The sequence below is a fragment of the Medicago sativa genome, chromosome 5 (genome assembly GCF_051527215.1).
Source record: "Medicago sativa cultivar Bolivia chromosome 5, Bolivia_mono, whole genome shotgun sequence".
NCBI lineage: Eukaryota > Viridiplantae > Streptophyta > Magnoliopsida > Fabales > Fabaceae > Medicago > Medicago sativa.
This window is the reverse complement of record NC_140753.1, coordinates 79,307,392-79,328,663: the sequence shown is the minus strand read 5'-3', so window position 1 is coordinate 79,328,663 and position 21,272 is coordinate 79,307,392. Positions and strand designations below refer to the sequence as shown.

The window sequence follows — 21,272 nt, the reverse complement described above, 5'->3', positions numbered from 1 at the left end:
AAATATGAATTGTTGGAATATTCTACAAACATAGTTTTTTGTATAATACACATGATACAAAACCGGACCTAAAAAAGGACATCTAACAAAAAGAAGATAAATTGACTCTAAAAAGCTCATTATAGAAAACACAAAAAATATCATCAGAATCAACTATAATGCTCTAGAAAGAGAATATGTCTAGTTGAAATCCTTTCGTGGAGCAGCTGTCAAGAGAATACATTCACCTTGAGATGAGACCAAAACTCACACCCTTTGCAAAAAGTTACATAATTTCTTCCGACCTCTCTTCCACCATACTAACTCTCATATGAAGGAAAGTATAGCTGATTTCGATGAATAAAATATAAATGCTCAATGAATCATTGCTCTAGATCTAAAAGTCTACACCTTCAGAGAAGGTTGGACTCTCTAAAACCTGGAGCAGCTCTCATCACAAGTTTACACTCAAAAAGCTTATTCGTCTATTAGTGCTGGAATATTATAATATTTTCATCTCGTTTTAAGTTGGTGTAGTAGGCTATTAGTAGTTTCATTTTGTTTAAGATAGGGGGTTGATTGTGCTTTTATTCGAGAACTATTCACATTTGTTGTTTGGTAATTGGTAAAATTTCAATAACTTGTAATTGATGGTAATGTTGGGTATTGACTTAGATACTTGATATTACAAGAACTTTGAAGTTTAGAAGAGTGGGAGGGGGAGACAAGACATTATCAAATACTGTGGTAAAGGGGAAGTTTCTTGTAATATTTATCCTTGAATTCCTTGAATTTTGGGGTTATGTATTGGTTTTTTGTTCTCACTATATTTGTCTCATTCTCAATACTATATGACGTTATTTGTGTCTTCACTTGGAATTTTTACACCTTAGCTACATGCATCAATTACTGCCTTATTATTCAAAGAAAGTAATACTGCCTTACAAATACGTCATTTGATGTAATATTAAATAAGCATTAAGCATAAGTAATAGTTAGAATAAATGCACAATATCTGATGTTGGCCAACCATGAACAAGTCTGTAATTCTTTCAAAAAAAAAAAATGAACAAGCCTGTAATACTTTTTCCAATCACATTTATAAGCAAAAAATTACTCTTTAAATACATTTAATGCCTAACATATAAACAAAACACATTATGTATTCAATGAACCTAAAAAAAAAAAAATACTTTTTTTGGTTATAAATACAATTGTACTTCTGGCAAGTACACTTAGGCACAAAATCACAGTGAATTTAGTTATGAACCATATGAAAAGCACCTAAGGAATTGTACCTAAGTTTTTTTCAAAAATTAAATTCTTTCTACAACCAACTAACCAATAATTTTAATAAAAGCTCCCTCAATTTTTTTAATAAAAACTAAAATTTAATTAAAAAAACATTGTTCATAATTTATGTATTAGTACAATAAAAAAAAGCAAACGCTAGTATTTTCTAATTTTACTCATTTGTCGTGCAAAAATAAGGAGTGTATTGGATTGAGATTTTAAAAGACTATTTTGATAAATAAAAATATCTTTAAGATTTTAAAATACTTTGTGAAATTTTTTTCAACAGTAAATCATACTAAAATTTGTGTGATTGTATTGACTCTGTGAGATTTTCAAAAATATTTTAAACTCAAGGACTATTACACATGATTTCAAAAGACTTTATGGATTTTTAGGATTTCTATGGACTAGATAAATTTTAAGAAAAAAAAAGTTACATTAGTGAATGGAGAAAATATTATATAAATAAATTTTAACGTTTGAAGGTAGAAATATAAAATGGCTCATTCTTTCCCTTTGTTATTCTCATTCAATCCTTAAAAAAACAACACTTTGTGACAATAAAAAATGGGACAAAGTGTTTCTTCTTCCATTTACCCACCTTGTTCCAATTATGATTCTCCTTTTTATGGGGATTATGAACAATTGAAATCACAAGAAGAAGATATTTATTTCTATATATTGACACAACATCACGAGTTTAGGGTTCCATGTAATCCTTACTGTTAACTTTTGAAAAAAAGTCTATTTACTTATTTATTTATATAAAAATTTCAGTTTTTTTCTTCTAATTTCTTACTCTTTTATTTTTTTGAAACAGTTGAATTGGGGAACAACATCTCATGCACTTTGCAAATGACTATCGGCTCAGATCAATTAGGTGGTATCAAGGTTCTCATTATATAACTCTGTTCAGTCATGTTTTTCACTTTCCTTGAGTTTCTAAATTTGTGTTTTTTTATTTATTTATTGATGGTGTTGTTGCAGATTAACCCAACGAAGTTTTCTGATCATGTTCAAGGTTTTATTCTCTCTATCTATCTATCTATCTATCTATCTATCTATCTATCTATATATATATATATCTATATATATATATATATATATATATATATATATATATATATATATATATATAATGAACTCTTAACTTATTCAGATCCTTTTCATTTTAATTATACGAGACAAGGATTCAAAGATTGCAGCACTAACACCTCTTAACTGTTGATATATGTAGAAATCATCCATTTAGCTAGGAATTATACCTAGGAATCCAGCTTCCTAGCTATGGACAATGCATACCGAGGAAAATTTCCTAGGTAAGCATACTTGACCGTTTGACCATGCCTAGCGAGGAAATGGAGGTGGTTACTGAGGAAATATTTCCTAGGTAAGCATATTTGACCGTTTGACTGCTTAAGATGATGCTTAGCTAGGAAACTTAGGTGGTTACCGAGGAAATATTTCCTAGGTAAACACATGGTACAGAATGCAGCAGGCTTTGCAGGAAAAGGTAACGTGACAACTCTATAATAACGTTGACCACAGTGAAAAAAGCCTGGCATATTCAATTGCTTAGCAGGTGAACGTTGAGCAACCCATATTTGGGTTATTTAATTGGGTTATTTTCTATGGGATTGATTTAAAAAAAGTAATTTTTAATAAATAAATCTTTAATCATTATATTTATTTTATATATGGTTCATTTATTTTTTTGCAGAGACACTGTGTGTGGGATCCTCAATACGAATCTGATGTCGAGCGCCTTTTTCATCGTTTAGCAAGTACGCGTCTGTCAGATATGCTATATGATGAACGGAAGAATCTTGCTGAAGATCGTTCTTATCGCCCTCATTGGATCGGCGAAAAAGATTGGCGTGACTTGTTGTCCTATTGGGCTACAAATGACAGATTTAAAAGGCGCTCCACGGCTAATAAAAGGAATAGAGCAAGTTCTAGACATGCTTGCCACACACAAGGTTCTGTTAGTGGTGCAACCCACGCGAGACATATGGAAAAAATATATGAACTTTGTACATGTTTTTATACGTATATATTTAATTAGTCAGGTTATGTAATTAATTAACTTTTTGTGATAAATTAGGCAAAAGATCTTGGAAGAGATCCCTATGTAGATGAGCTTCATCGAGAAAACCATATTATACATGGTACGGATGTCTACGTCGATGATCGCTCCTATGACACACAGGTGAATTTCTACTTTGATGTTATATGCAATACATTAAATTTTACACTGGTACTGCCACAAACATCTTAAATCCAAGTTACCTATATATGTCGCTGTTAGTGTCTCCGTCACCATTCTTCAACACCCCTTTCCTTCTCTAGGTTTCATCTGGGTTATGTTCAATGTTTTGGTTTTTTGTGAATTATGGGTTAAAGAAGGTTGTTATTGTTGATGATAATCCGGTTTCGTTTTCGAATCAACCTAAGAATGCAATTTTGATTAAGTCTTTTTTTCATGAAATTTGTTTGGTGAATGATGAATTTCATTGAACAATGAATTGTTCAATTGTTTAGTGATGAAAGATAGAAAGAAAAAACAAACAGAATTGATTATTCTCAAATGTTCTCATAATTGATTGTATGCAAGTGTTCACATCTGAACAATGAATTTGTATGATGTGGATTAGTGTTGGTTATTATTTTGTTTAGCCTCAATTGTTCTGTTAATTGATTGTATGTTTTCCTAGTTAAAGTTAATCAGATCAGATTTTGCATATATAGCAGAAATTGTTTACAATGTTGCATATTTTCTGCTATAGCTTTTTCTGCGTGTATCAGTAGAGTTTACCAATGCAATTTAGTTTTTTTTCTTAACAAAACAGTGCACCATTTTGAAACAACTGTTCAGTTTGGCTAGAAATGTTTCATTATGGTTCGGTTCAGTTCAAACACAGTTTTGAGTCTGAACTTTGAACTGAACTTTGCCCATCCCTAGTCGTTACTGTCATGGATGTCGTTGCCGTCATTAACGTCGACTGTCACTAATATGGTGTTATTTTCTAATTTGGAATTATAGTACTGTTGTGTAGTGTGGCTGTTTTGGTTTGGACAATTATGCTGTTTTGGTTTTACATTTAAGAGTTATTAAGCAATTTCCATTTATTATTTATGTATACAGGCAGCTTTTCGGGAGGAGGTACGACTATTCTTGGAAGGGTCAGAAGAATATTCGACCAATGAAGAATTGCCTGATGCGATCAAGCTGGAACTTTGGAAGAAGGTATCAGGACCCGGGACAACGCATAAGTGGTATGGTCTTGGTCAGTACGCCCCCCTCATGGAGCATGGATCTCTATTCATCGAGCCTTCATTTGGAGAAGGGTCCACAAGTAACCATGAAATGTTGCCTCCTCATGTGATTGCCCAGATAGAACGATTGACACAGGAGTTACAGGCTCGCAAGCTAATGGAGCAAGAGTTGCGGGACAGGATGGAACGGGACGTTGAGCAATATAGAGCATTTCAAGAAAGCGTTGATCGACGGTTTGCGGAATTGATTGCAAGCACATCAAGGAGACCAGGTGTTGTAGAAAATGGTTCAGATGATTCTGACAATCCCAACATTGACGAGGATGAAAGTGATGATTGAATATTGACTACTTTATTTAAATATGATGCTTTGGATATTTTTAGGCTGGTATTTTGGACTATGTGAATGCTGCAATTTTTGGGTTAGTTTATGTCTTTGTTCTGGAAAGCTTTTTTCAGTTGATATTGCAGCATATTTGTTCTTCTGTTTTGGCTGTTGCTGATACTGTAGCGACAGATTTTAGGTTCTGTTCTGGCTGGTTCTGATGCTGCATTTTGGTGTTCTTGCTATTGCATCATATTTGGGTTTAGGTTCTGTTTTGGCTGGTACTGATGCTGCATTTAGGTGTTGTTGCTATTTTATAGTTGGGTTTTTTTGGGTTTAGGTGTGCCGCTTATATACGGTCCCTTTTGTACTTTTTGTTGCTTTTTCCGCGAGTTACGGGTGTGTCTTACACCTTCTCGTCGATGAATATATTTGCCCTTTATTTGGGTATTGGAAATGTAAAATCTTATTTAAAATTATTATTTAATTAACATAATTTTAGGGATAAATTTGTATTTTCTTGTATTTTTTAGTAGTTTTCCGAGGAATATTTCCTAGGAAACAAATAATTAAATATCCTAAAATTTTCAATTTTTTTGGCTCAATTAAAAAAAAAAAATTTGGCGCAATTTTTAAAATTTTAAATTTTTTGGCGCAATATTTTGAATTTCAAAATATTTTAAATTGAATTTCGAATTTTATTTTTAATTGTTTTAGAATATTTGAAATTGAATTTTTAATTTTGTTTTTTATTTTTAATTATCACATCAAACTGAACTGTGTCAGGGGCTGCAGTTTTAGCAGGAATGTTTCCTAGGAAATTTTCCTAGGCGTGTCCTAGCTAACAGTTTTCCTCGGTAAGGGTGTGTTTGGCTTGGAAAAGAAAGTGTGAGGAAAGATAGTAAAAGGAAAGATTGTTGAAGGAATGAAAGTTAAGAGAAAGTGAGAAGAAAGTAAGATGATTTTTTTAGTTGTTTGGTATTAGTGAAAGTGAATGGAAAGTGAGAAGAAAGAATGATGAATATTTTGCAAATGACATAAATATCCTTATAATAAAATGAGTTGTATCTTTATTTATTACTTTTAAATAATATATTCATAATATATTTATAAATGCATAAAAATTAATATTTTAACATGTGTACATAAATATAAATATTTATTTATATATACGTTGTGAAAATACAAAATATTCGGTAGAATCCCATATTTATTTACCAATTTTATAACTTATGTACACATATGGGTAAAAGTGGAACAACACAAAAACAAGAGCTTCCTCATCCTTTCTGCACACAGGTGGGAGGAAAGGTTTCTATGCATGGGTCCCACAAATGTTTCTTTCCTTAGTTACTGTTCTTCTAAACCAAACTGTGGAAAAGTTTTAGATTTGCGTACTTTCCCTTCCATAGGCTTTCTTTCCTTCAACTATCATAGGAACCAAACACACCCTAAGTCCTCGGAAATTTCCTAGGAACAACTACAAATATACCTAGGAAGTGTTTCCTCGGAAAGTTCCTAGGAAAGCCTGCATACCTAGGAATTTTGCTTCTATTCCTAGGAAATATTTCCTAGCTAACTTCAATGTTTCTTGTAGTGACATCAATTAATTTATTTATCTGATGTCGACGTGTCTATGTCGTACGTGTGTGGTGTTTGTATCTTAGTCGGTTCTTAATAGATATTAATGAATAAATCGTTGGTTTTTATTGTGAAACGGCTAAATTTATTGAAAGCATACCCAACTCAATGTGAATAGGCAGCAGCACAAAGATTACAAACATTGTTTATCACTAAGAGACAAAAACCACCACCTACATAGGCCGTATATTCATACCAAATCAATGTTTGCATGGGATTGGTTGTTTAATGTCACGTCTTATGTTCTTTCACACTCATTTTTCTAAAAATTCAAAGGAAAGAGCATCCTTGTTTACTTAATGATTATTTGTGGTAATATTCACGTTTATATTATGCTATTAAATTTTTTTATTTTAAATATATTTTCGTAAGTCAAATTCTTTACATATTTTTGCGCTTAGCTCAGTTGGTAGTTAAATGGAGAGTTGTAGACATATAGTTCATGTTGCACATTTGATTCCAAAGATAATTATTTTATTGAATATGTGTCTTAGTTACCTTTTTTTTTTCTTTAAATTCAATAAATATGATGTTAGATGTTGTAAATATACTACGACAGATTATGTGTGACCAAAATATGCAAAGATAAAAGAGTAATTTATAGTTCTGTTAGAATTCAATATTACTTTGCTATTTTAAGGTTTAACAACTGATAACGGATGTCTATCTTAGATATTATTTTCAACATATATTATTATTTTTGTTTAAAAAAGTTCTTGCACTAAGGAGTTTGAGTCTAACGGAAGTAGTTAGACTTTCACAACCTGACAAATCAATGATTGAACTTTAATTGAAAGTGATATTCATATTTAGTTCTGACATGCCTTAAATAAAATTTATACATTTAGTGTTCTTAATTTTTATGTTTCTCCGCCAACACACTTAAAATGCCTCAATTTAAAATTTGCTTTAGGCATACAAATATGTTGGGCTGGCCCGGTTCAAACCGCCCATGACACGCATCTCATCAGACGCATACTTCTAAAGCCTGGAACAGCCACCAAAGATATCACTCCAGAAATGGTAACAAAACTTATCAAATTGTTTTAGAGAATCAGAATAATATTGTATGTGTGAAATGACATATTAAGTGTATTCTCGTTCTTAAACCGGATACTAAATTTTTAAAATGATACTAAATTTTCAAAATAATAATAGTAATAATGTATTATTCCCGCCATACATGATTTAATCGTTTTCTTTTCTTGTTGCATTTAGTTTGAAAAAGACTCTGACTATGAAGTTCAAGAGCGCAAACTGACAGTTATTTATGTTAATCCTCAAGGATATTTCTTTCCTGGTAAGTTTTAATTTTTTTATTTAATTTTTGTAAAGCAATTAACATATGTATAATTTCTTTACAACATTTTTCACAACCACATTGTTACAAACCTTCACCAATACACGTCTGCAATAATATATATTTTTTAAAGGACAAGTTTTCATATCAATGTAAAGACCTTGACGTATAATATATCGTGATGATTCTTATTTAGTTTAAAGAGGACATAATCACCTTGACGTATAAACCTTGATGCTCATTTTGAATTTCTTATCATGTCAGACTACAACACTGGTCGTTAGGCGTGACACATTGAAGCTACAACAGATCGGATTTTAAAGCTATTTTATGGAGGGAAAAGTAATGGTTACTGTCAATAGAACTAGTAAAAGTATGCGGTAATATTGTGAATGTTTAAAAATAGTAAATGAAAATTATTATCATTAATGTAATATTTATATTAAAAAAAATTGTATACAAAAATCCGTTAAGTATTTACACTGCGTCAATTTTAGATTTCACTTGTCTATATTAGCGAAAGAAAATTTTCATTTAGTAATATGTGATGCGTTGAATTTTCTTACTGATATGAGAAAATCGATATGATAAAATGTTAAAAACTCGTGAGTAATTTTACCAACTTCTTGCATGTGCAGAAGCTATTGGATGCACAAAGGTGGCTGTTGTTCAATGCTCTAAAGTTTGTAAATTCAAATCAAATAAAAGTAATTAAAATGATAGGGTTATTTCTTGCATGCCATAGCTTTTCATTGAGGGTTTAGGAGATGAAGGGAGGGAAGAACTCACTTTTATTTTTTAAATTACGAACAATATAAAATGTTTTTTTTTACATTAAACATTTTGATGTTTGTACGTAATGTAAAAAAGAAAATTAAGCCCTCCCCTCTCTTCACTTTCTAAACCCTCCATCCAAATATTAAGCCCTCTCCTCTCTTCACTTTCTAAACCCTCCATCCAAATAGACCCTGATTTTCTTATATCCCCTCCGCTCACTACTATGTTTTCCTATATTTTGTCTCCCACTCATTATTCCCCACTAGCCCCATAATTAACTCAACTGGCTGCCTCGCAATCTACTATCGGAATTACTTACTTCTATATTTTCCTAAAGTATTGGTCATGTGAAACATACAAATTAAAACCATGTGTAGTAGAAGTAATCTATTATGAATTATAGGCCGAAAAAATGAAATATTCTATTTGGAATTATAGCACAAAGTTCTGTTTTGACTATGATCTTAATGTTGTGAATTTAGAGGTATTTTATTTCAAAAGTTAATAAAAATTAAGGCTAACCAAAAAATGAATTTTCTTTAACGTTTAATTTTTCCCAAAATTTACTGACCCTGCCTTATTTTTCTCACCTGATAAACAGTTTTTATGCAAGTGACTCTTTCAAAAGCTGATTTTTTACGCAATATTAGAATAAGTCTTTGCCCTATACTTATGCTTTGAGTGACTCATTCAAAAGCTGAATTGTATGCATGCAAAACACAAAATTTCCAAACCTTCCTTTACTTTTGTCACCTGCTTGTCCCTATAAAAATGATATAAGCAACACACTCCAAGTAGATAAAAAAGATACACCCACATCAAACAAGAAAACCATTTCCTCTTCCAATTTTCTATTCCTTGTTACATTTCCAATTATCTCTGAGATAAATTCGACTTGTTCTGTAATCTCAAGTTTATGTGATGATTTATTATTACTTATTTCATATTACCTATTTCCAAAAGATGTCATTGGAACTCTGTCGATGGCTAAATTCTTCAACACTATTCAAATAAGTTTACTTGATCTCTCTCCTATTTTTGTTTTCAACGATTTTTTGCGTCCTAATTGCCAAAACAAACACACTTTTCAAATTTAAGTAATTAGTTTCTTTATGTGCCTTCTTCATCTAACGAAATATGACACGTGGAATTTGTGGTGTAGTTTATTGACGGATGCGGCAATTGTTGATTATTGGTCCTGAGATTCAAGATACAGTCAAAAGGACTCTTCTTAACAAAGAGATAAAAAGTTACAAGAACATAATATAAAAGCCAAGTAAGCTATCTTTGTCTATGCTTGTTTTCTATTGAGTGTGATTCTAATTCATGGTATTTTAAAGCTATAATTTGACTGGGTATTGGCATCATAATTTATTTTTGTATATGTGAACTGAACAACAATAGCAATAACAGGCAAGCAAGTTCAATGATTCCATGATTATTTAATTATTGTTGCTGGCATCAAATTACCACATTTTTGATAATCAATAAGTTTACTTGATCTCTCTCTTATTTACTCTAATTAACATTCAATTGATGTTTATATTTATATGTTGATTATGATTTGGAGATAATTTTATACCTAATTTCTACGACATTCACGATGATTTATCCAATACGATGATTTATCCAATGAAGTTTTATGCCCTAATTTCTAAAACAACCACAATGATACGAATTTTGTTTGTGTATTTATGTAATTTTATGATACATTTGAAATGGCAGGTTGCACAAATAGAAAAGTTTGCAAAGCTTCTCAAAATCGTAAGTTATGTTTGTCCTTATATCACACGGTATTTTCTCTCGTCTTGACTTTATCTCGTTGCATTGTATGGAATAAATTATAATTTTATAAACATTGGTGTTTAAAATAAATCTAAGGCAGAAAGCATCTAATGATCAAGTTTCCTTGAACTTGATTCTTTGCTATCTATATTTTGCTTAATTCAATCAAAATTTTCTCACAGAGGGAAGTCCACTCTTGCATTGTTCACGGTCCATACATATAGCTCAAGATTAGAATAAAATCTGTTCATGCAACATTTTTTATTTTAGTCGTTACAAAAAAGGTGGTTTATAAAATGATTTTTTAGTCATTGCCGCTGTCTTTATTTAGTCTTTGTAATACTTAGTCCATTTTGAATAAATATAAATGACTAAAGTCCTCAATTAGTAAAAACTCAAGAGTGAATAAAGGATTTAGGAAGCATCTAGTATTGACTTTATCTCGTCCTCTACAACATACAAATTTACCTGGTGTTGACTTTTTTCTCATCCTCTCCAACATACATAAATCTCTGCATTCTATCTTGTGCTTAATCCGATCATCCGGTATTTTCTCTCGTCTTGACTTTATCTCGTCCTCTAAAATTACAGCGTCATCCATAATTCTCTACTTTTCCAAAATCATGTCTCCTTATATCGGTGATAATGTTATTATTGTTTTGAAGTTGGCCTTCGATGACTAGGATGTCAAAGTGGAGGTAGGCGAAGCCGGTTTTACGAAGATTTATGCCGCATGAAGGTTCCAGAAAATATTGACTCCATAATCCACTTTAGATACATGGTTAATGGAGTCAATGTTGTTTGGAACTTTCATGTTTGTATAAATCATCATAGAACCGCCTTCACCACCCTCTGCTCTCACATCCCAGACATTGAACAATAACTTTGTAGCAATAATAGCAATGTGAGTTTATATCTCAGAAAATCAAACCCGTTGGAGTTGACGAGGCCGCTATGAAGACGATTGGGAGGATAAAGTTTGTATGGTTTAAAGAGTAGTGGAGCGAGGAGTTAAAGGTGGTAAGGTCAATGTTGTTTTGGTAGACCTCCCCAATGTTTGAATCTCAATTGGGAGAGGTGACCGCATTTAATTCGTGCATAGAATAGGATTAGTGAACCTATGGGAACAAAAAAATGATTAGTTTTTTGTTGTGTTCAAGTGTGAGTGGTTAGTCCCACATTGACTATGAATGAGTTTAATGATGGTGACCCATATAGTTACTGTCTTAAATTTTGGTTGTGATGTCCCGTCTCCCTCTCTTGTGGTTCTGGAGCATGAACCCGTTGTTGCTCCCGACGCTCCCCTGGTCTCCCCAGCATTTTTGTAGCCACTTTTAGATATGTAGTGATTAAAAAGTGGGTAATTCAGATGATTATAAGTACTAAAAACATAATTGAATATTCAATTTAAGGGACATTTTCATAATTGTACAAATATGAAATTTTGTTATCTTTTCTTTTATATCGGTCTGCTGCTTTTTTTGGTGGTGGCCGAGGTTCGAACCCCGGACCTTACATATTTTATGCATTGTCCATACCAACTGAGCTAAGCTCACGAGGACATATTGGTCTGCTGCTTAGTTATACTGTTCATGGTCCTAGTATTATAATTATGATAATAATTATTATTATTGTTATTGGAGATCCCATGTTGACTAATGATATGTGATAGGACAAAGATAGCAGCTATAAGTCGGATATAACTCTCGGTGACTAGCTTTTGGGGTTATGTTGCTTAAACCCAAGTTATAAGACGGTATCAGAGTCTATCGTAGATTTGTTGTGATGCAACCTTTTAATTGGCCTCCCATAGATGTCTGGTCCCCCTAACTTCAGGATCCAAATGTCCATTCATAGATTCGTAGGTGTGACGAGGTTTTATGGAGATACCACATTGACTCGCGATATGCCCTAAATAGTGATTATAAATGGAGGAAACCCTCCCAGGAGCTAGCTTCCAGGGGTGGAGGTCCTTCTCTTTGAGTTAAAGCACGTATATTTTGTTTGTTTGATTGGTTTTTCCAGTATCAACATTTAGTATGTTGAAACAATCATTTTGAACTATTATTGTCTGTTTCATTAATTTTTGAATGTTGAGGAGCTTACAAAGATTGAATTGGTGTGTGTGACTGACTCTGGTTTCATGGCGATAACTGCTACTTATTGTGTCTATAATCTATAGAGTTTATTGAAAAGTAGAATGTAGAAAAGTAGTAGCTTTCTGTTAATTGCTTCTATGGTTAATGATTTTCTGCCAGTGGTGCAACCGTCTATCTTGTATGTCGTAACAAGGAGAGAGGACAGGCTGCTCTTTCTCAAATTCGGACTAAAACTGGCAATCAAAATGTGTATTTGGAGGTATTGCCACAAATTCTTCTAGGTCCTGTTTGAATTGACCTACTTTAGCTTATTGGTTGACATAATCACTTGTGAGACTTTTTGGCAGAGCATATGGAAATAACTTACTATAACATATTCATAAATTGTGAGATTATTCAAAAAAATAGTTCAATTTCTGCTATGCTATACTGCCGTTATAATTTCTATTTGAAAACACTTTATACTAAACTGTGTATCGTGAAACAATAACATTGCTCAAATCCTGCTATGCTATAGGCACTATCAGACAAAACTGCTCTTAAGTTTACCTATTCTATTCCAGGTTTGAGTTGAACATTGCTGTCAATGCATTAGGCACTTACGCCATGACTGAATTGATGGTACCGTTACTGGAGAAAGCTTCCCCTGATGCTCGTGTCATTACTGTTTCTTCTGGTGGAATGTACAGTACTCCCTTGACAAATGATCTACAAGTAACTTAACTGTGCTATGAACATTTCAGTTAACTCAATCATTTCAAGGATTTTAGTGTAATTTAATATGTTCTTTGCACCAGTATTCTGAGAGCAACTTTAATGGGACCTTATAGTATGCTCGAACAAGCGTGTTCAGGTCACTTATGTTGATCTCTTTATACCGATACTTTAGATTCAAATTTTGTCCAGTATCCGACACAACACACATGGTTACATTCAAATATTTTGTTCTCTTAAATTATGTTGATTGTCATTATCAAGTCTGATGTTAATGTCTGTGCCAGTGTTTCATAGCTATTGATGACTCTGTTAGAATACAATTTTTTTTTTCTCTTGTATTGTTGAACAATTACCAAAAAAATTTCATTGGAGTGGTGACAAATTTGTTTTTTCTTAGCGATACCATAATGACCAATGCTGTCAATGACAACGTTATCAACATACACAAACAAGCAGGGACGGACCCACGTGTAGGGTCCTGTGGGTCTGGGCCCTCACTAGTTTTAAAGAACCAAAATAAATACTAGTATACTACCCATACACTTCCTAATGATCGGATAGTAGTGTGATCAACAACTTTGATAAGACAATAATGACTCATACAAGTTATAAATTAAATAAACCAATTAAAATAAGACTACATTTTACGAAATCCCCAAATTGAAATAAACATGAAAGCAACTCTAATTTTATACCGTGAGAGCGAGAAGAAGCATTAACAACAGGAACATGCATAGAAAAATTAGAAATTGAGAAAATAAGAGATATTTTAATTTACATTCAAAATGAGAAATTAATTCAACGTTTTAAAAAATAGAGATATTTTAATTGACAATCAAAATGAGAAAATAATTCAATGTTTTCAAAATATGAGAAAACTGTAGAGAAAAATTGTGATGTACTTCCTCCTGTCACATTTATAAATAAAGAATAAATTTTTAGATTCATTAAATAATCAATGTATCGGGTCTATAAATGTGGCTAGATACATTAATTATTCAATGACCATAAAAAGTTTTTGCTTATAATTGTGATCGGATGGAGTAATAAAGTCTTAAGTTTCTTTCTTTCTGACGATGTCTTCGTCTAATCCCCCTTTTTTTTATACTTGATTTTTTTATTGAATATATTTTTGAATATGTACCTTCGTTGCTACCTCTCGGTTGGCCTACACTACTAAAAATTCTTGGGCCCGTCCTGCAAACATATAACCTGTGACCGAATAGTGATAACATTTCGAGCGATCTGCCTCACTTTGAGTCGTGTGAAGTTGCTGAACAACATTGTTAAGCTGTTAAACCAAGTCTTAGGAGACTGTTTGAGGTTGTATAGAGATTCGCAAAGACAAAAAAAAAACTAGCCTCAAAGATCCCCCGAGTTACAAATGTAGGAAGGGGTTTAAATTGTGCAGGCTTATCAAATCCTTGCATTCATATATTTGAGAATCCTTATTTCTTGAATAGAGGTTAGGACGCAATTTAAAGAGATTACTGGAGTGATTTCTTTCCGATTTTATTCTCTATTTATGAATTTTATTTGATATATTTGAAATGCTAGGTCGCACTAACAGAAAATTGGGGTGAAACATACAAGAGCAAAGGGATAGGATTTTTTTACTCAATGCATCCAGGGTGGGCTGACACTCCTGGTGTTGAAAAAAGTTTGCCAGGCTTCTCAAAATCGTAAGTAATGTTTGTCCTTAACATCATCCACAGAAAACCTATTGATTATTATTATATAAAATATTGGAGACTAAAACCATTCCTGGGCAGAAAGCATCTAACGATCAAGTTGTGTCGACTTTTGCATTGCACTCATTATGTGTTCTATAGTATCCCACGACACAGACCCTTTGAGTTCATTATGAGACTATAATCCTAATTAATAGCGGGGCATGTGACTTTTGTTTTGTGGGGATGGCCTACCTCCCAAATTCGCGACTCCAAGAATTGAAGGTAGATTCTTTTCTTAGAGAATAGTCACATTACCACTTAACAACTCTCTCAGCACCATGTCGGTAGTCCTAATTAATATACTGACCTAATTAATTACATGTTAGCATGGAAGCTTAGCACAAGCGAAGAAGGCGCAGACACGACTATCTGGTTGACACTGCAACCTAAGGAGAAGTTGGTATCTGGTGCATTTTATTTTGATAGAGCTGAAGCTCCTAAGCACGTTTCATTTTATGCTACAAGCGGTTCTCATACTTTGATCACCTCTGTCATTGATAGTCTTCGATCGCTGGCATCTCTTTCGGCTTAAATAGGCAGTATACTTCTATGCTAACGTTAGGGGTATTTGTAGTTCGGTTTGAATTGGTTTTGAGATGAAAAATAATCCAATCAAAAGATTAAAATAGCATAGGTTATGTTTTTGGTTTTTTAATCCGGTTTGCAGTTTTTGTTTAGATCTTTTTAGATGTAAACCTTAACTGTTGTAAGTAATTATAGAACCTGTTTTAGGTAATATAGCATTGCCAAAATTATAGAAATTATTTTTGGTAATCATCAATAGCCATTTGAGATGTACTAACATTTTATGACTAAGCAAAAACAAGTCATGAAGTGTACATTTTCCTAAAGCCGTATATGAACAAGCTTCTCAAAGGTATATTAACCTTAAAATTCATTATAAACTGTTTGTACCTTTAACATAAATAAGCATTAGGTTAATCATTCAAATACTGGTATAAATCCTTGAAGCCATTCAAACGTGATTATGCCTATTATACAAGTTGTATAATACAACACAACACTCAAATGGAATGACTTCAATCATGTAAAAGAAAAGGTAAAATTGATACATTTCAATAGTTTCTCTTTTCGCTTCAACAAAGATCAAAACAGAGTCTGCAGAACTGTAAATAGATCAAAGAACTGAATTTGAAACTCATTCAAAATGCCATGAGTTTATGGAACTCATTCAACAACTCAACTGCATATTATGTTATACATTTTCCAATTCTCCGTCCAACATCAAAATGAAAAGACAATGAAAAAAAAGTAAAGGAAAAGGAACAAGAGATGCCTGATAACTTCAACACTATCTTGACAGAACAACATGACAGTAAAAAAATGAGAAGACTCAACCTGAAGTTGACAAATACACAACCAAGTCAACTTGGAACCAAACCATGCACTCTTAGACGAATTTTTAGCGCATAAAGTAAAACAAATAAAAGACATAATCAAGACCAGAAGAACAGTCAAAGCCATATTATCCTTCAACATTGGTATACATTAATAAAAGAACAGAGTTTTGCAACTCAAAGTAATTTGGAGCCAAAATAAATAAGCAAACTCCAAAACCTATTCTCACCAATCTGACTACCGTGAAGAAATTCTCATTAACTGAATATTTACATTTGATCTTATACTCTTAACTAACTTGTACTACACTATATGAGAAATATACTACGTTAAGTGACTTGCACTACAAGCTACAGCTAATAACTCTCTTCTTTCACTTTTATTTGTTCATGGTGCAATAACTACAACTAAATTTTTGACAATTGAGAGGACAAAAACATGTGCTTCATTCTTTAGCTTACTTTACTGCCTCACATCCAACCTAAAGTCAGGCTACCCTTCCACAATTTACTGACCCTGCCTTATTTTTCTCACCTTATAAACAATTTTTAAGCAAGTGACTCTTTCAAAAGTTGAATTTTTCACAAAATATTAGAATAAGTCTTTGCCCTATATTTATGCTTTGAGTGACTCGTTCAAAAGCTGAATTGTGCATGCAAAACACAAAATTTCCAAACCTTCCTTTACTTTTGTCACCTGCTTGTGCCTATAAAAATGATATAAGCAACACAATCCAAGTAGATAAAAAACCATTTCCTCTTCCAATTTTCTGTTCTTGGTTACATCTCCACTGATCTCTGAGATAAATTCAATATGTTCTGTAATCTCAGGTTTATGTGATGATTTATTATCTTGAATTTTTCATATTACTTATTTCCATAAGATGTTATTGGAACTGTGTCGATGGCTAAATCCTTCAACACTATTCAAATAAGTTACTTGATCTCTCTTATTTTTGTTTTCAACGATTTTTTTCCATCCTAATTTCTAAAACAAACACACTTTTCAAAATTAAGTAATTAGTTTTTTTATGTGTCTTCTTCATCTAACGAAATATGACGGAATTTGTGGTGTACGTAGTTTATTGACGGATGCGGCAATTGTTGATTATTGGTCCTGAGATTCAAGATACAGTCAAAAGGACTCTTCTTAACAAAGAGATATAAAAGTTACAAGAACATAATATAAAAGCCAAATAAGCTATCTTTGTCTATGCTTGTTTTCTATTGAGTGTGATTCTAATTCATGATATTTTAGAGCTATAATTTGATCGGGAATTGGCATCGTAACTTATTTGTATATATGAACTGAACAACAGTACCAATAATAGACAAGCAAGTTCCTTAGTCCATTTTGAATAGAATACTATAATTGCTGACTAAAGTCCTCATTATTGCTCATCTTGACTTTATCTCGTCCCCTCCAACATACGAAATTATCTCGTTGTCTACAACATACAAATTTATTTCGTGTCGCCTTTTTTCTCATCCACTCCAACATACATAAATCTCTCCATTCTATCCTGTGCTTAATCCGATCATCAAGTATTTTCTCTCATCTTGACCGTATCTCGTCCTCCAAAATTATATCGTCATCCATAATTCTCTACTTTTCCAAAATCATACCCCTTATATCGGTGATAATGTTATTATTGCTTTGATGTTGGCCTTCGATAACTAGGATATCAAAGCCGAGGAAGGCAAAGGTGATTTTACGAAGATTTATGCCGCATGAAGGTTTCAGAAAATATTGACTCCATTATCCACCTTAGATATATGGGTTAATGGAGTCAATGTTGTCGGAAACTTTCATGTTTGCATAAATCATCATAGAACCTCCTTCACCATTCTCTGCTTTTATATCCCAGATATCGAGCAATAACTTTGCAACAATAATAACAATGTGCGTTTATAGGGTTTAAAGACGATTGGGTGGGTAAAGTTTATAGGGTTTAAAGAGTAGTGGAGCGAGGAGTTCAAGGTGGTAAGGTCAATGTTGTTTTGGTAGACCTCCCCAATCATATATTTAATCATCGGAAGTATTAGTCCATGTTTTAGAGGAGATGAACTCGATTATGCAGGTGTAGAATTAATTTTGATATATTTTGATTTTCTGGAGTATAATTGATTTTTCCTATAAAATGGACTTTGTCTTGAAGCTAGAATTTAGAGTTTTTATCTCTAACAATCATTTTTGACCTTGAATTTTTTGTTTAACTCACCTTTATATAAATGTATTCAAATATAAATTATTTTACAATCAACTTACTTTTAGATGAAGTCAAATTTACACAATCAATTCATTCAAGTACGGAGCTGCATATATTACTTTTGGGGCAGTCGCCACCCCCAAATACAAGAAATTTATGACAATATATATACCGAAACTCATACTTGCCCCCTTAAAGAAATTCATACTTGCCCCCTAAAGAAATAAGAGTGTTATTGTTGAGTGTTGAATTCCCGTGAAACATGACTAGTTGTACTACAATTACATGCATCACTCTAGTACTTTTCAACACACTCTAATTTCAATTCCTTTCCACGTCACTTGGTACATATATACAAGCATTCTATCTAGTGCCCCACATTTAGTCGTCGTGCCCGTTTGGTTCAGCTTTGAATATAATTGATTCTGAGAGAATTGATTTATGTTTGGATACAATTATGTAGAATTGATTAAACAAAATGATTTATGTTTGGATGCAATTATGTAGAATTGCTTTTGAATGTATAATTACTAAAATAGACATAGCTAAAGGAGAATTGATAAAGAATGAGAATTGATAAAGGGCAATAAAGTAAAATAACGTGTTGTAATAATAAAATATACAAACCTATACACGTTGTTCAAGGATAATTGATTCTAGAAAAGCTAGAAGCTAGGATTTGTAGCTTCATGGAGAATTGCTTTTGGAGGACAAAAGCAATTCTGAAAAGCTGAACCAAACACGTTGTTTTTGGCTAGAATTGCTTTTGGCACTGTAGAGAATTGATTTTGGGCTAGAATTGCTTCTCAGAAGCCAAACCAAACAGGCCCGAATGATATTAATTTTTGTTTATTACTTGATAGGAAAAGAAATCATTACATTCGCCTCTTTTAAAAATAGTACAATTCTTTTTGTTTGAGATGGTAAAATAAGACATCTTATTCATATTAGCAAAAGAAAAAAAAAACATTATTAAGTTAAAAAATATTGATTAGACTTTATGTGATTTATTATCATGTTACGCACGATTCTCATAACTACCAAATTTTTTTCTCTAGAAATCAAAAATTTAAAACAAAGCTGATTAATTGATTTCAAACCAAGCAAATGACTCGACATTGCATGAATTATTTTCGTCCCCCTTGACAAATTTTTCTGGCTCCGTCCCTGAATTCATTCAAAATCAATTATGTCACCGCAAAACTAAACTCACACTTAGACCTTCATAATTTTGTGTACTAAGCATAAGGTTCATTACACTTTCCACAATTTCGTTGATTTCATTTTTAATAGTAAATGCCTATGTGGTTGTTCTTGACTAAATAATATTTCTTGGAGATTTGTGATCTGTCATAGATATCAAGTCACTTGCTTCCAGGTTTTATTAAAGGAATCTCCCAGTAAATGTGTTGGTAAACTATCGATCATATTGTAAAAAATATAATACTTGAGTGCATGGTTGAAAAAATATAATACTTCAGTGCATGGTTGAAATTATTGGTAACTATACCTATAAATATAACCACACAATAGAATGCCAAGCCTAGTGATATTTAAGTAGGGAACAAACTCAAAAGGAGAAAACCCAAGAATAAATCTACATAGATTGGCTGTGTTGGCTTCGGACACTAACCTTTCAAAATAATTTCCGTTTGATTTTCTTCGATCTTTTGATAAGATAATTTATCTTATAAAAAAACCAACAATAAACAAAACAAGTCAGGTGGAACAACTAACTCCCACTTAAACCATTGTAAATCATATACCACGTTTGGAGCGACAACTCACAAGTTACTAAATGATGGTGAGCGACAACTGAATTCTCTATATTTTTACGAGTAATGATCTTAGCTAAGAGGATTTCTCAAGAGAAATGGATGACCTTAGTTGGATCTCAATATATTTCATCCAATCACATTTATAAGAAAAAAAAATAATTTTTAAGATTTATTGAATAATTAATGTATTTGATCTATATATTGACCGAATACATTAAGTATCCAATGAACCAAAAATGTTGTTATTTGGTTATAAATGTGACCGAAAAATGTTGTTATTTTCTTAGAAATGTGACCGAAGTATTCATATCACCACTTTTAAAAAAATATGCATATAAAAGAGATTAATGTGTCTATGTAAGTTTAGCTCAGTTGACAGAGATATTGCATATTATATGCAGGGTCGGAGTTTCCAATATGAGTTATTAAAAAGAAAACTTTCTAAGAATCCATGCTTAAAACATATCGATAAAAAAAAAATCCATATGCTTAAAATCACAACTTTGTGTACATTTCTATTTTCTACAGCTTCCTAGTGAATTTCGTAAAGTTCTACACATCTAAGTAATGGAAACTAAAAAGCGTATGATCTAGCTTCCCAAACATTTCGTAAAGTTTTACACATCCAACAAGTAATGGAACCTTAAACATCAAATTAATGGAACCCAAAAAGTGTATCATTCATTATAAAGGGTGCGTTTGTTTCAGATTTCTTCATAACGAAAATCTACTTTGATTTTAAAATGAAAAACTGTTAGGATTAGTTTTTTTTTCCCTTCCAAAAATCAATTTTTTTTATAACAAGAAGATAAACACATGTACAAATAAAAAACTCTTTTTAAAAAAGTGATTTTTGTGAGTAATTAACAAACAAAAATAGTTTCATATTTTTCTTAAATCTCTAAGAAAAACTCTAGATTATTTTAATACAAAATCTTTTTTTTTAAAGCTCAAACAAACGCATCCAAAATCTTATCAGATTGACTTTTGTCCCGCAG

The 21,272-nt window shown here is 32.2% G+C and overlaps 1 protein-coding gene across 1 annotated transcript; it reads left to right on the top strand.

Annotated features, from left to right (window-relative positions):
- Positions 1 to 2,977: 2,977 nt before the first annotated feature.
- LOC146925462 (uncharacterized) lies at positions 2,978 to 5,352 on the top strand. The gene is made up of 3 exons (XM_085710381.1): positions 2,978 to 3,288; positions 3,379 to 3,484; positions 4,421 to 5,352. The coding sequence occupies exons 1-3, from the start codon at positions 3,077 to 3,079 to the stop codon at positions 4,889 to 4,891; spliced, it is 789 nt and encodes a 262-aa protein (XP_085566507.1). The 5' UTR covers positions 2,978 to 3,076; the 3' UTR covers positions 4,892 to 5,352.
- Positions 5,353 to 21,272: the final 15,920 nt, after the last annotated feature.

What these genes read in the sequence shown, in the direction of transcription:
- LOC146925462 (XM_085710381.1), top strand. Translation starts at nt 3,077, where the DNA reads ATGCTATATGATGAACGGAAGAATCTTGCTGAAGATCGTTCTTATCGC. An exon ending in GCAACCCACGCGAGACATAT is followed by an intron (nt 3,289 to 3,378) that starts GGAAAAAATATA and finishes TGTGATAAATTA; the next exon opens with GGCAAAAGATCTTGGAAGAG. An exon ending in ATCGCTCCTATGACACACAG is followed by an intron (nt 3,485 to 4,420) that starts GTGAATTTCTAC and finishes TTATGTATACAG; the next exon opens with GCAGCTTTTCGGGAGGAGGT.